The sequence below is a fragment of the Platichthys flesus genome, chromosome 10 (assembly GCF_949316205.1).
Source record: "Platichthys flesus chromosome 10, fPlaFle2.1, whole genome shotgun sequence".
In the NCBI taxonomy this organism is placed as follows: domain Eukaryota; kingdom Metazoa; phylum Chordata; class Actinopteri; order Pleuronectiformes; family Pleuronectidae; genus Platichthys; species Platichthys flesus.
In genome coordinates, this window is record NC_084954.1 from 15,400,422 (window position 1) to 15,415,820 (window position 15,399).

The following is a 15,399-nucleotide window of genomic DNA, read 5'->3' on the forward strand; positions in this document are numbered from 1 at the left end:
TCCCACTCAAATACAAAAGATCAGTCATTTGCAATAGGTCGTAGGAAACTCTGAAGTCATGTTTGACATAACTGCCTCCCATGTTAAACACATGCTGTGAGATCACTTGGAAAAAAATATGACCTTTTTTAATACGGTGGCCCTGAGGTGCAAATCACACAAGTCAATTGTAAATAAGAAAAACACAACAAAAGGCAAAAACACCACAGCAAATGAGAATATACATCTGTAAATAGGAAAACACAACTGTAAAAAAGAAAACACAACAGCAGAGAAGAAAACATAACTGTAAATAAGAAACAAAATGTAAATAAGAAACACAACTGTTGATAGGAAAACACAACAGTAAATAAGAAAGCACAACAATAAACGAAAAACACAACAAATCGCAAAACACAACTGTAAATAAGAAAACAACCAATCACAAATCACAGCGACAAATAAGAAAACACAATGGGAAATCTCAAAACATAACAATTTACAAAACACAGCATCATTTAAATTCTAACAGAAAAGGAAGATAGCGGCCATTAAAAAGGCTCGTCGCTGATTGGTTGGACTCAGTGTCCATGTGCTTTATGATTGGTTGTTGTGTTTTTTGATTTGCACTCCAGGGCTTCCATACTCTGATTTAATGTTCTGGAACAGCAGATTAAGTTTGACATCCAAATCGTATTATTTCCACATTGGATTTCTCAGAGACAAACACCAGCACCACTCTGACTGTAGATTTATTGTTCAGTATTCAGCAGCATAGATAAGCAATCAATGCTCATTTGAATCTTCTTTTTCATTTGAACAAATAGAACGAAAATTCTGAAAGGTAAAAAAATAAACCATAAGTTACATCTTGATAAGATATACAGTTTGTAGCACTGGATGTTTTCATGGAAAACCTTCGACATTGTAACGATGAGCTCAAACCACAGTTGATGACATTGAGGTATGCAGTATACTCAACATGGATGTATATGTAGATACAACATTTACAGCAATCAATACACGATTGACACCAAAACACAAAACCATACTGTAACATTTAATTCCACGGTACGTCTTAGGATCTAGGAACTGATCAGATACACAGTATATGAGCTTTGAAAAGTATTTGGAATTTCTCTGCATGCGTTTTGTTAAAACCCGAAACCTTCCAGTCCCTCCTGTTCAAATACAAGCCATGCTTTTAGCTACATAACTGTATGGCTAGGTGTCTGGAGAAGGTTTACACGTCTGCTGAGTCACACTGCACGAGATATGTCATGACTGTATCCCTCGAGGGGTTACAGCACACTGTGGCATACATGGTTCATATCAGTTCAAAGACAGCAACCTGCAAGACAGAGGAACCAGAGAGAGCGTGTGCCTCGGTACATCATAAGGCAAGGAGAGTTGGAGAGTTGAGGATGTCAACAGACTCGGCTTTGCCCCCTCCGCCTTTATGGCTGTCCGGCCCCTCCGGCACAGAGTCCAGCTCCGGATATGCAAACGTGAACACAGACAGGTAGCTGCTGCAGGTGGGGGTGGACGTCACCACGGGCGTGCTGAGGGGCTCCAGATCGCTCGACACCGACTTGTACAGGGTCTCCCAGTCGGAGACCCCGAGAGAGCTGCTGAGATCTATGTCTGGCACGGACCGAGCCGTCTCCATGGGCATCTTCTCCTCCAGGGTGGGCAGCATGGCGTCCAGCAGCCCCTCCTTAATGTCCAGCGAGGGCTCCAGATCGCAGATGTTGACCTCGGCGCTGGCACACAGCAGGATATTGGAGTTCCCAGAGATGGCTGTGCACGGGTCGCTGGGGATGTCCATGTCCTGGAGCGAAGGAGCCTCCTGGGTGCCGTCCTCTGGAAGTCTGTCCTCGTCTGGACTGGGCGTTAGCCCTAAGGACCCCGCGGGCTCCTGGAAAATAGCCTCCAGCTCATCGGACATTTGGCACGCGGGATTATGGGTTGCGAGGATGAATTCGAGGCGCTCCTTCTCTTTCAGCAGGTTGGCTATTTCCGTCTCCAGGGCCGCTCTCTCCTCCTCCAGCTGGTCTGTCTCCTTCAGATAGAGCGAGATCCAGAATCATCCACAGGGGGAATAAAACACACACACACACAATTTGGGATGCAAATGACAGCTGAGTAAATGCATCACTGTTTACTTACAACTTGCAGCGTGTCCGTGAGTTCCCTCCGTCTGTTGCGACACTTCGCTGCAGCCATTTTATTCCTCTCCCTCCGTACCCTCTTTTTCTCCTCCTCCTCTGGAGAGAGCTGGGATGTGAAATAAATAATTCAGTTATTGCCTAGAAGAATCCAGCCATTGCACCTCCTAATCCACAACATCCGTTTTTTCACCCTCTGGAAGAAAAAAAATGGCAAAAGAATGTTTCGCTGCAATGCGTCTAAAAATAGACCATTGTTGCAGACTTGCTGTGACCTGAATATAAATGGACTGGTGAAGGAAGGCACACAGCCAGCGCGAGGAACCACGGCGGCATGCACGATAGCACTCATTGCACACAAGGAATTCAGACTGGCACGTGTACATTCACACCGTTGACAGCTCTGGCCAATAGCAGGCGTGTAGACACCGTCCGGGCTGACCTACCTGCTCGGCTTTCCCCTTCCTGGAAGCATTTTTCCCCTTGCTCCTGCCCGCTTTGGCTGCTGTGCGGTGGGAGCTCTGCGGCTCCTTGGCTCGTTGGCTACCCGGAGACGGGGAGACAGATGTGATGATCGTAGGCTGGACCATCCACTGGAAATCTGGGGTAGAGGAAATTGCGGTGACTGTCGGCACAAACTGAGCGTCCTCAAAGCTCGCATCCCGGCCAACCTCCTGGAACAAGTGGAAATGAATTTCAAAAAGAGAATGACAATGTGTTTTTTTAATAATATTATTATAATCATTACATTTCAATCCTATCAGTGTTTTTAAAAGAATGTTTTTTTCATACATGAAACCCACCAATCATGTGTTCAGAGTGTAAAAACGGAGCGGAGCATGCATGTGTTGTGTGTTTTTCTTGAAATATACCAGACCAAAAATAGCTTCCTCCCAGATCAATAGGCTGTTTGACTTTCTCATTGTGTCTGACGTCAGCACTGACGCAGGGATGCTGTGGAGTCTCCTGAATGGATTTCTATTTTTCTCAATGAACCGCTGCATCAACGCGCTCGCGTCTTCTTGGTCCCAGGACGTCGGAATCATAACAACACGAGCCACAGTGCAATTCGGTCATATTCACACCTGCACTCGTGTGTAGTTCAAATACACATTAATATGTGTTGAGGGATGGGACGTTGAAAAAAAATAAATAGATGAAGCGCAGCCAGTTGATTCAAATCTTATCAATCAGCCCCCCCCCTCCCCTCCTCCTCCCCACCACCACCGACTAAAAAGCATGAGGATCTGCATTCTGTCTGTGGGTCCCATTTGAGATAATAAACAGGTTGTTAGATGCGTGTTTGTAACGGGGCTGGGCTAAGTGCTGAATATATGTGATCAACGAATCCATTCATACCTTTGCACTGCTCTCTTCGGAGGAGGAGGCTGGGGAGCTCGCCTCCTCTGGCGGCGTCTTCTGGCACAGCGTCCCGGCAGGAGGAGACTCTGTCCGGCGTGTGGTGGGCGAAACTGCGTCCATGTCAGGCGTCAAGTTGATATGAAACATCACGCGGGAGGGAGGAGGAGAAAACAAATAATATATAGATATCAAAGCCCCGATCAAATCGGATATGACTGCGGCCCTCCGCGGGGAAGAGCGCGCGCGGGTCTTTTCTCCAGGTAGATACCTGGCAACTGAACGACTAGAATGAAAGCCCCTCCTTTTATGCTCCGCTAGAATTTTATGAATGAACCAAGACTGAACCATTCACGACGGAGGAGGGGGGAGCGGAGCTGACAGGTCTAGCCTAGATATTCGGGAATAACAGAAGCCTTACATTGAAATGCATTCCCCTCATTTGATTTGCAAACATTTTTTTAACATATGTGATCACGACTCTATTGTCGTACGAAAACCAAAGGCCTCCACCCTCTCCCCCCCACCCACAAATATTGGCTTCTTGTGGGGTGAGAAACGTGAGTCTATTTATAAATGGACGTATGAAACCATTTCCTGCGTGAAGAAAGCTGTGATGTTCCGGCGCATTCATGCAATCAAGGGTAAACATAGGAGTTGGGGCACATCCCCACAAAAGAAAAGAAAAAAATCACTTTTTACATCCTATAAAAGCTGATTTCATGGCAACCCATATTTCACGACCATTTCAAACATGCAGTGGCCTCTATCGATAATATCTCACACATGAAATCGTCCTCACTGAGCGGCTTCCACAGTGGATGCCCTTGGTTGTGCGGTGAAATGCAACCGGCAGACATCAGCACTGTCTTTTCCTCATGCAGATAAGGATCGAGGGCTGCTGGCAGACATAATGAAATGCTGCTGAATTGTTTACTTGGGGGGAGGAGGAGGAGGAGGTGGTGGTGGTGAAGACATGTGGGGCTGGACATGTGGGGGCGAAAACATTCACGTGACACGACCCGGAAATGTCGGAGGGAGGGGGGGGGGGGGGGGGGGGAGAGTAGCATCCCCAATCCTTCACTCCCATCACAACATAAAGCACCACAGTGGAAAGACATTGTTTTCCTCCTGATCCCTGACGTTTTCTATCATGTTCAACAATAAAGTATTAACAATGAGAAACTAGAGACACTAGGGATGCTGCACCTGCTCGGAATAGGTTTCCCATCGTTTCTCACATTATCGCTCACATGTGATTTGGTTTATTATCATCGAAGAACGCGTATTTAATAATGTAACCCGTGACTGAATTTTTGACCATTTTAACTGTATGTGCTTTCCTTGTATTCCCCACACATTGGAAATAGGCTCACCCTGTACATATTCAATTTACATGCAAATATTAGTTTTTATTCCATTTATATTTTTCTAGATTAAATATAATTTTTCGTACATATATAAGTTACTGGTGTCCCATTTGCTTGCTGCTGTCTAATTGCAAAATTCCCTGTTGTGGGATGCCTTGTCTTTAAGCTGTGATCCCATGCTGTGTCCTTCACCTTTGATGCATTAAAAAAATAAGATAACCAATCAATGGCACATGTCCCGATCTCAGACCAAAAACAATTTGCCAGATTTAATCCAGACTGGATGAAAACTGCAAGAATTATCACTGTGACAGACACACAAACCCACCGATTACAATACACCTGCCTGTTACTAGAGCAGGTTTAAAAACGTGCTGGTCCCAGGTCAGTAGTGACTACCAGGTCAGTGAGCAACAGTGGACTGATATTACCTGAAGCAGCACATAGAAATCACCTGACACTGGCATGTGGCCATTAAAGAACAAGTTTGAAGGTTTGAACTCAAGAGTTGCAGCTGTTCTCTCCTTCAGTCTGAAACTACAATGTTGACAACAACAGTTGCTGCTCTTCAGTATCTTCACATGGACGTTTTTTAATTCGAGATGATTCTTCAACCCAAAAAAATCTGGCTGACTGAAAACTATTTTCAGTGACAAAAAAACCACAACTCAATCATCAAGAAATGAAAGGTTTAGGAATATTTCAATATCACTACAATGTAACTTTTTCTACTTTCCTGATGATGCATCACACACCATCAATGTTTATTTCAATATTTCCTCAACTTTTCTTACATATCATGACAATATCTCATTTATATCTATTTAAATACTACACTCTCCTTAATTATTTACAGTTGCTTTAAAAGAACAAAAGGCTTCAACAGCAGAGCGCTCAGGGGAATTTGACTATTTAAGTACATTAGTTCATATTTTGAGTTTTCACAATTCATTACACTGACAATAAATAACATATTTTATATAAAATACACACCAGCTACACAAGAAAATACACACCATTTTATCTATTGCCATAAAGTTCCCATGCTTTATGCATTCTTCTCAGCTTTTGGAGATTTGGTTTCTTTAATTCCTGCAGAGACAAGAATGTTGAGTCACAACCTGATGTAAGTGCTGTAAAATGCCTTTAAATCATACATTTATTCCAAAGTCCAGTGTGCTACTCCACCATAGTACCTTCTGGTCTTTGTCCAAATGGAGGATGTCAACAAGTGGAATCATGGAGGGACGGCCATGGGCGCACTGGAAGGGCAGCTTGCAGGTAGATAAGGATGAAACCAAGCAGTGGCATTCAACGCTGCTCAGGCTGTGGTTGAATTTGATGGCACCTGTTTTAACGCACACATGTACATAAATCACCAGTCTCAAGATTTGAAGCTGAGCACTGGAAAACAAGATACACTTTGTGGTGGAGAGAGTATAACTGTACCGTGGCATGCTATGGAGGCAAGCACTTTCTGCACAGTGAGAGGCAGCGTTCCTCTCACTCTGCCAGCTGAGCGGAGCAACTGAAACAGTAAAAGAAACCAGCATTTCACCATGTATCAAACAGTGAGACTGTTTCTGCACCACAAAAGTTTAGGAGGTAGAGAGACACGTTCATGCTTACCTCAATCTGCTCTCGAAGATACTCCTGAAATGACACAAAAAGATGAACATAAGGGAACAGAATTGTAAAACCATCACTTGGCTTGGCTAATTGTGCGATAGCGTAAATAATATGGATACTGAGGTTCCACACTTCTTACCTCGACTATAGGCTTAATTACAGATGGTCTCCGTCGTTTGAGCTCATTACTCTCCCTTTCCACGAAGCACAGTGGTACCTTCCCCACAAACACTTGAGTATCTGCTGCCTCTGAGAAAGTCACTTCCAAGCCCAGATTCTGGAAATGAGCCTGACAGGACCTGTAGGAGAAAGAGGGTGTTATAACCAATGTATGTGATAAGACATGCACCGATTGGGAAAAAGTATAGTAAGCGTTTCACTTGTCAACTGAAGTCAGTTAAGAACATAGAGAGGCTGCGTGCACTAACGAGAGCTGCATTGTTACATGCATTGTGTGGTTTGACAGAAATCATGTGCAAGGCAGCAGCATAAGAATCATCGCCATCCTGACCAAATCAGCCAGAGACCTTGGAAGTGGATCCACAAACCGACTATCCGGAAGTGCAGTACAGGCTGTTCTCCGACAGAGGAGTACTATTCAGACGGAATCAGAAAAACAGAGGCCAAGAAAAAAAGAGCTCATAACAGGAACTTGTCTTCTTCAGTTTAATAGATTAAACTTAGGCTTTTTCCGCTGTATCCTGCAGGAAATCTGGTTTACACAATTAATACAGGCACCGGAGTAATGACACTACTGGCTGATGACGTGGGCTGAAGTGCCAAGCAACAGCCCTGAGTTAGGACAGAGGTGAAATGAGGATGCGTCACTGCACCCAGCCTTTTTCTGTCATCTTTACTGCTGCCATCCTTTACCTCATTGCCAAAATCTGCTGCCGGGTGTCTGGGCTGCTCCACAGAGCCGGAAGCCGGCTGTTAAAACCTCAACCAGTTTTCAGAGTCAGTAAATCCATCAAGCAACGACAACAGCATTACACAAAAGTAGGAAAAAGTATCCTCAACACCCTCAGCTACACATATAGACAAAAGTTCCTGAATACTGAGGAAAAGCTTTCTTTCCTTAAAATCAAATACTGAATCAAAGATTAACTAACCCTTACTATTGGTTGTTTATCATTAACTGTTTACCAACAATAATAATTTCGAGTGATTAATACTATCAGTTGTCATAGTTGATAAACTGAGCACCAGACTGACCCCGCAGCATGTGGACATGTAACTATCACTGAAAAAAAAACCCTGCGTTGGATAATGGTTGATTACTGCTTTTCTATTTTTTATTGCATTGACACTCCTCCATTATAACGTTTTAATCTTGTTAGTTGATGGTTAATAATATGGTAATGAGCGTCGGGTATCAGTTAAAAGAGATCTAGATCCCTACTTGTTTGACCTGTTCAAAGTACCTGTCTATAGACTGTACTTTGAACTTTACCCTCTCAAAAGCTGTTGTATGAGCCCTTAAGGTAGACACTGGTGGCTTTGCATGGAAAATGTAGAGTTGATTACACACACCTCAGCAGCCTGAGCTCCCCTTCCGTCACATTTATCTCAAGAGGCGGCAAAATGTTTGACGAACGCAGACGTCTCTCCCCCGGTGCGTTTGGATCGTCTTCATAGGAATCTGGAACACCACATACGGTTGTGCACTAGCATCACGTTGACATACTTTTTTATTCCAACACTTAATTCTCAATTATTGTCTGATTGTTTTTACCTGCAACAAGATTTTCGAGCCGAATTCTCTCATGTGCAGCATGCTGATCCACCAGCACCAGCAGGTTTTCTGTAATTTCAGTGTAAAAAGGCACAAATATAAAACATTGGCAAAGCAACACATGACAAAACTGTGAAGTTTGGGTCGGTACCTTTAGTGTCAGCTTGTGCTGCAGGTTCGTCCTCTCGTGTATTGATAAGACACGCAAGGAACTTCTTATCCACTTGATGAATAACCTGGAGGGTAATTGAATAGCAGTTACTACCATACATCAGTGAAGAGCAACAATACAACATCTTGAATAAATTATTTAAAACAAAAGCGGAACGTGCCTTCATTGATTGAATCATGGCCTTGGAAAAGCGGTATGGAAACAGAATGTTGTGAATCTTTACAGCCAGTCCATCCGCTTGTCCACTTGATATGTCCACGGCCACCTGTAGACTCAGTTAATTATGAATCACCAAAAACAACCAAGGTTCAGAGATACATTAAAAGTAATCATTGTTTACCGTGGGAGGTTGGACGAACACGGGATTACTCCACTTTGAGTACAACGAGGAAAGTGAATTCTCTCCAGCATCATCTGAGGGGGCAGACGAGAGCACATGCAAACACAAACAAGCTGCTATTCATCTTTTTATACATGGAGTGTGTGTCAGGGCCTTTACAATCTACAGTCTGATCTGTCTGAGAGGTACCTCTGCCACCAAGCCCTGAACTAATCACTCTCTCTGTCCTGGAATTATACAGGAAGGGCAAAACCAGATCCACCTGAAATGGGTAACACCTGGACTCCATCCCTATGTGAACATGAAGGTAAACATGACAGGCTGAAGTCGATCTATTCAGTTTTTTAGAGTTCAAATCAATGAAAGTGAAGAGTGTTTTTCTTATAATGACTACTAATGGGAATCCCTGTAATTTTCCACCAGGTATAAATACAATAAATGAATTGTACTGACAAAACCCTACATTCCACTAGATTGTAATTTTTCAACAATAAAAAACTAAAATTGTTATTGTAGGTCTTTGCAAAGTGTCAGATGCTTCATCCACATCAGAAAACAATTCAGTCATAACATCTTCTCCAGTGAAATTCAAACTCTTTTTTCCAACTCTCTCTCTGTCTCATTCATTTCCACCTCCGTCTTTCAAAAACAACCCAATTGCAAGACATGTGTAATGTTGCCAGACTCTCAGCAAAGACCCAGGATAACAATTTCAGCATCTTATTGGTAAAAATGCACTTTTATTACACATTAATTGGAATGTCGCAGTTGCACCATAAGATTATATTGTAGCCACTGCTGATATGTCGTGGCTGAGGGCGCAGGCAATACCACTGGGCCTATTCCAAAGGTTTTTCAAGTACCATTCATTTACACCACATTTATAAAGAGAGGACCCAGGTTGACAAATTCCCCTTTAAGTCTATAATTCTGTCGACTAACGTACCTGTTTCAGAGATGACACTAACGGCCATATTGGTGACATCAGATGTGCAACGCACTTGAGTTTCTTCTTCTGGGTCCTCATATTTGCTAAGACCGGTCACTCTGTTGACGTAAACTGTCTTTCCCAGCGATGCATCGTAGTGATGGAGCCAGTCACCTGATGTTATATCCTCTTCCCGAGGGATTGTCTTACAAGCCGAGTCTGGTTCAGGACTCAGTGAAGTGTCACAGGGATTCTGGTTGTTATTGCTGTCTGGGACATCATTAACACCACTGAGGCAGGTCGGTGAGGTAGTCCCAGAGTCGTCCACAGACACTTTACAACCCACCGGCTCGTGTTGTTTCAAATGGCAGAGTTTAGCCGCCAAAGATTTTTTGCCTGTATTCTGAGCTGAGTGTGGTTTCAGCTTAGTGAAACCTGAGAGGGTTGGTGGGCTATGGAAAGTGCTCTGCATCTCATTTTTGTGTGTCTCTGCATCACCACCATCCTGCCGATTTTTCTGACAAACCAACAAATTCTGGAGGTTCAAAGTTGGGCTGTTTGTCTGAGGCAGCTTAGAATTGTTTTCAATACGAGTCTCCAGAGAGGATAATTTAGATTCTTTAGATTTACCAAATATTCTTCTAAACTTATCGAGAGATCCCGACTCATTCCATAAAGACAACCTTTGACAATATCCAATTCTGGGGATCTTTGAGGGAACGACGGGAGCCAAGTCGTTGCATCGTTTTAGAGAGAATCTGTCCTGGCCTGTAACCAGTGAAATCTTGCACTTGGATGTAGATGATGTCTCCTCTGCTTTCTGTGCTGGATTTTGCTGATGAAATACTGACTTGTTGATTTGGGACGGGTGCTGATCCTGCAGATTTCGATGAACGAATGGATCAGACAGGCTGATTCTTCTGTTACTAATTAAAGAAGGTCTGTGTCCTCCTTCTCCCTGACAGTCCAGTAACTGCTCAGTACTGTTTGGACCAGGTTGAATATGTTGAGTGATGCCCTCTGGTAAAATCACATTGCCGATTGAGGAAGCATCATTTAATTGTAGGTCTTTTCTTCTTCTTTTTGTTAATTGGGGGTTTTCACTCTCTGGTTTAGTTGAAACACATAAAATCTGGGCGCTACTGAATGGTTTCTCCTCTTTTTCAGTGATGTTATTATCCGATGCAGGAGTCAAATCACACTCGGGCTCGTCTCTACAGTCTTGGTGTACACATCCTTCACGTTGTGTTGTTTCCAAATCATTTGCAGGTATGTTCTCAGCCTTGTATTCGCTGCACTCAAGCAGAACAGACTCCTGGCAAACACCGTCCTCTTTGCGCGCCCGGTGCACAGATTCAGATGCCAGCTTCATTCCAATTCTGTGATCTAGTGTGGAAGCACCGTTACCCTCTCTGGATGTATGTTCCGTACAAAACAGTGCAGGAGATAAAGAGTCCAGGTCATCCTGAGAAAGCACCGCAACCAAGTTCTCCCTGCACAGAAAAGCCTTCACTGCGTCCTCCATGCAGACCAAAATGCCATCCCAATCCTTCATCTCGATCAGCGTCTTCGCAGGCTCAAGACAAATGTCGTACTCGGAGTAGGAGCACTTGATGTTGAGTATGTAAACCCCATGCAGCTCTTGGCTCCGTTTGTGCTTGGGACTCCTGATGGCGGTCTGCCCATCGGGACTGTCCTTTCTCTGATTTGTGCTGCTCAGCCTGCGCAGGAGAAAGTTCAGCAACTTGTGCATGCGTGTCTTCAACAGCAGTCTGCCATTCACGTACAGGAACTGCAGGCTGTTGTTGTAGTGGCCCTCTTTGCCGATGTGACCGCTCACTTCAAACTGCCCGTGCGTGTGGCGGATTTCTCCCAGCTTCTGTGCTCGCTCGATGCCGTGTATCTGAGCAAACCTGTGGTGAGTGTCCCTGGCTTTGCTGAGCTGCACCACCATGGCTCCGGTGCAGTCATTCCTCAGGGTGACAGACACGGAGGGGTGCATCAGAGAAATGGCCTCCACTCTGTGTCTGATCCTCTCTGCCTCCAGCACAGCGTCCACCCTCTTCCTCCGCACCGGCATGCCGTGGAAGAAGTTACTGATGACGACGGTGGTGCCCGCAGAGGGTCGAGCAGCATCCGCCTCGAACACACCCAGACCCTTGCCGTTCTTGAACACCTTCACGTGGGTTTTCACTGACGACCTGGTGCGGGACGTGATCTCAACAAGTGTTGATAAGGAAAATATACTCGCCAGGGCTTCTCCTCTGAACCCGTAGCTCCTGAGATCATCCAGGTCTTCCAGGGAGCTGCATTTACTCGTGTAGTAGCGGTTTCCCACACGTTCCATGTCCTCGGCGCTCATGCCCGCACCGTTGTCGAGGACCTGCACTTTGAGGGACTCCATGTCCAGCCGGACCCCCACACAGGTGGCCCCGGCATCGATGCTGTTCAGGACCAGCTCCTCCACGCACTGCTGGAGGGAGGGGATGGAGACACCGGAGCGAAGCGCCTCCTGAACCTCCCCGGGCAAACACCTAATCATAGCGTCCATTACACCCGGTCATCTCTGTGCGTTGAGCCTCTTACCTCCACCGACACGCTGCATAGTAGTGAGACGACTCGTTAACAGCACCTAACGTCCAGGTACATTAGCCGTTAGCTCAACGTTAGCTACCCCCTTTGGCTCCTACGTTTTTAAAACCGTGACTTATTCATAAAAACATTAATAAAACCAAAAAACACAGAGCTAAAGCTAAAACCAGAGAGTGACAGCTACCTCAGCTGTTGTTTACAGTCAACGTGAAACATGAGGAGAGGAGCGCAGCCAACAGTCAAGGCTAACAGCGCCATCTTCTGTTGAGGAGGACCCACCGCTGCTTTTTTGCCGGATGTCAATGGAAAAATGGATTTATATTATATGTATGCTGCCACCTACTGTCCGAAAACTGTCATCTCATGTGTTTATAAACGGACAGTCTACTACGTTGTAAAACTCATCAGAGCATTATCTTTGTATTTGTTCAGTAAAGTAAAAATCTCACCTGATTCCTGGATTTGTTGTTTTTCCATCCAGAATTCACTTAATGTGTATTTTCTCTTTAATAGCAACTCTTTCTTTCATTTCACCTTTCATCACTATTCACTAATCCAAAATCCTTTACAGAGATCAGTCCTTGCCAAATGAGGGCAGCACCTTCCTAGTGAGCGTACGACTCATACTCCAGGCTGGTAAAGACGGCAGATTTCTTACTCCACAGGATATTTGTAAAAACATATTTACAGTCTCTGCTGTTTTCAAATGATTTGGTCACCTCCAATAGCTACTCCCTCATGTTCCTCTTAATGCTCTTTTCTCTGTCCCACACAACAAGTTTTTGCGTGCTGTCCTCCTCAAAAATCCCCTCATCGCTCTCACTTCAATAAAGATCCAAACAATGTGAAATTTGCTGAAATACCTTTTCCATTTATTACATTGTAGATGTTTAGAAGACTGTACATATACACTTATTTTCAACTAATTAATACGAGTTGCATTCCTGCCAGTAAAAAGACTAAATAAATAACACATCTGCTTTAAGGTTAATACTACAGTCACAAACAAATGGGATGTTTTATTTTACTATGCTAAAAGATGAGTGTTCTAGGCTGTGAACTGTCTTTACGTTCTTGAACTCCGCCTTGCTTATGCGGGACTTGGGGCTCCCGGTGGATTTCAACCACTCTTGCATTTCTTTCACCTTGCTGCGTGGCCCTTGTAGCTGCCCCTGAACTGTTCCTGAGGCTGTGTTTTGGACCCATCCAACCAGGCCAAGCTTCTTTCCCTCTGCCTGGAAAATGAAACAGAGTGATGATGGATAATGAGCCTGGAATAGGATACGTGTGATTTCAAAGGAGTAGAATTGTATTGCCTTATAGCACAAATGTCAGGCTCAGAATTGATTTCAACATTTTATTGCTAGTTTTTAAATCTATTTTGTTTCTTGCCCCCTCTCATATCACTGACCTTCTTATCCCTTAGATACCTGCTTGTGATCTCAGATCTGCAGATCTCATCTCTTGGTTCCCAGGGGAAGGCGTGAAACTGAAGGATACCTCGTTGTCATCTTTTAAATCTTGCTTAAACACTTTTTATAATATGGCTTTTACCTAGATTTCTTATGTCTTTGTGTATCTCATTTTTGTCAACTTCCTTTTGAAAAGTGCTACATAAATAAAGTTTTAGTATGATTTATTATTGTTGCTGTTGTGTTCGTTATTACTTCATCAGATTGTATAATTAACACAATAAACATTTGTTATTTACCATTCAAAAATAATCTGGTATTTTAGAAGGCATGTGATTAATCATTAAAGTTATAGTAAAATTCATTCAGTGGATTTTAAAATAATTAAAAGAGCATATTAATGATGCACACACAGGCCCTGACAGACAGTGAGGCCCTATTGAAATTGTGAGGATTATTATTATGATTATTCAGGCAAATGAATTGGCTTTTTGAGGGCTTTAACGTGCTCAAATTCGCATCTCCTGCGCAGAAGTGGACTTACTTGTGTGTATTTACGGAAAAATACACCCTGAACTCTGCCAAAAACTTCATAATCCACCGAGACGAGGTCTTCGTTGGACATGGTGGAGCTAGAGGAGGCGAAACAAGACTGTAAGTGAGTGCAGGCAGAATGCAGTGTGCAAGTGCTCCACTACAGCTACAAGCTAAGCTAACACCTGCTAACACATGCATTCAAACGACGTGCAGCCTTGCTAAGGAGCCAATTTAGCTTCATATTCAGACTGTGATGATTTTAAACAGCTCTTTCAGTCTCTGACAGAATCACCTGGAGGTCGCTGGGAGGCTGTGACGTGAACACGCAGCTCAGTCGGTTTTTAAAACATCCGGGACTCTGCTTCAGGAAGTGACGTCTCAGGCACCAATCAGAGAACACCCTGGTGTCTAGGCAACGGGTGTAAACTTTGGAGGAAGAGAATCACAGCTCTGGAATTTACAAGTTCATTCAAAATGAGTAATACATTTGAGATTAGCTTATTATATCTTTTATTCTACCTCCTGACAGTAACTCATTCAAAGTTTGCTTGCAAATCCTCTGTTTTGTTTAAGTGTTGTTTTATGGAAGTTTCTAATTATATACTCCTTTAAGTCAATGCCTTTTGTGGAATGAAACTATTATAGACTTGATAAATGTTTAAACGCATGTGACGAAGGACAAACAAGTCACTTCCTGCGTCCGCACGATGCCGACCAATCATGCATTACAGTCCACGCCATTAAGTGTAGCCACGTTGGGAAATTTTCATTTACATCAAATTAAAGTTGTGAAACGAGGCTTAGTTCCTGTTGCCAGTAGGTGGCGCTATCACTACACACAGACAAATAGATCTGTTCAGGTCGATTTTGATCAGTAGGAGGCATCATGACCTGCAAGTCTCATCAGTTTGAGTGCATGAGATGTTTTTTTCGTTGTCCTGCTAACTTACAGACAAAGAAACGTGGTTGAAAACATAACCTCCTTGGGTTATGTTTTCAACCACGAAGAAATAACCTGTGTATGTGTATATATGCATAAGATGGAAGATACATCATTAATTAGGGCCCGAGCACCGAACGTTGGGAGGCCCTCTCCAAATTGTAAGATTTTTTTTAGTTTTAAAACCTGATGTGACATGAATTTTTGGTCATGTTTTGATCACCCGCCTGTGCAATAC

At 43.7% G+C, this 15,399-nt stretch overlaps 3 protein-coding genes across 5 annotated transcripts; all 3 read right to left on the bottom strand.

Annotated features, from left to right (window-relative positions):
- Nucleotides 1-130: 130 nt before the first annotated feature.
- On the bottom strand, nt 131-3,697 carry fosaa (v-fos FBJ murine osteosarcoma viral oncogene homolog Aa). Its single transcript, XM_062397664.1, has 4 exons — nt 3,507-3,697; nt 2,594-2,821; nt 2,149-2,256; nt 131-2,041 (listed from the first exon to the last, which is right to left on the bottom strand). Exons 1-4 carry the CDS (start codon nt 3,654-3,656, stop codon nt 1,373-1,375), a joined length of 1,155 nt encoding a protein of 384 aa, XP_062253648.1. The 5' UTR covers nt 3,657-3,697; the 3' UTR covers nt 131-1,372.
- Nucleotides 3,698-5,770: 2,073 nt separating this feature from the next.
- Nucleotides 5,771-12,483, bottom strand: mlh3 (mutL homolog 3 (E. coli)). Of its 2 annotated transcripts, XM_062397665.1 has the most exons (12): nt 9,699-12,483; nt 8,942-9,043; nt 8,753-8,826; nt 8,573-8,677; nt 8,392-8,476; nt 8,241-8,309; nt 8,039-8,147; nt 6,645-6,804; nt 6,506-6,529; nt 6,326-6,404; nt 6,073-6,224; nt 5,771-5,968 (listed from the first exon to the last, which is right to left on the bottom strand). In XM_062397665.1, the coding sequence occupies exons 1-12, from the start codon at nt 12,229-12,231 to the stop codon at nt 5,897-5,899; spliced, it is 3,564 nt and encodes a 1,187-aa protein (XP_062253649.1). In that variant the 5' UTR covers nt 12,232-12,483; the 3' UTR covers nt 5,771-5,896. The 2 variants fall into 2 exon arrangements, with proteins under 2 accessions (XP_062253649.1, XP_062253650.1); XM_062397666.1 differs by lacking the exon at nt 8,942-9,043.
- A 647-nt stretch (nt 12,484-13,130) lies between these two features.
- acyp1 (acylphosphatase 1, erythrocyte (common) type) lies at nt 13,131-14,624 on the bottom strand. Of its 2 annotated transcripts, XM_062397496.1 has the most exons (3): nt 14,514-14,624; nt 14,229-14,316; nt 13,131-13,507 (listed from the first exon to the last, which is right to left on the bottom strand). In XM_062397496.1, exons 2-3 carry the CDS (start codon nt 14,307-14,309, stop codon nt 13,292-13,294), a joined length of 297 nt encoding a protein of 98 aa, XP_062253480.1. In that variant the 5' UTR covers nt 14,310-14,316; nt 14,514-14,624; the 3' UTR covers nt 13,131-13,291. The 2 variants fall into 2 exon arrangements, with proteins under 2 accessions (XP_062253480.1, XP_062253479.1); XM_062397495.1 differs by lacking the exon at nt 14,514-14,624 and having other exon boundaries at nt 14,229-14,507.
- Between the last annotated feature and the right edge of the window lie 775 nt (nt 14,625-15,399).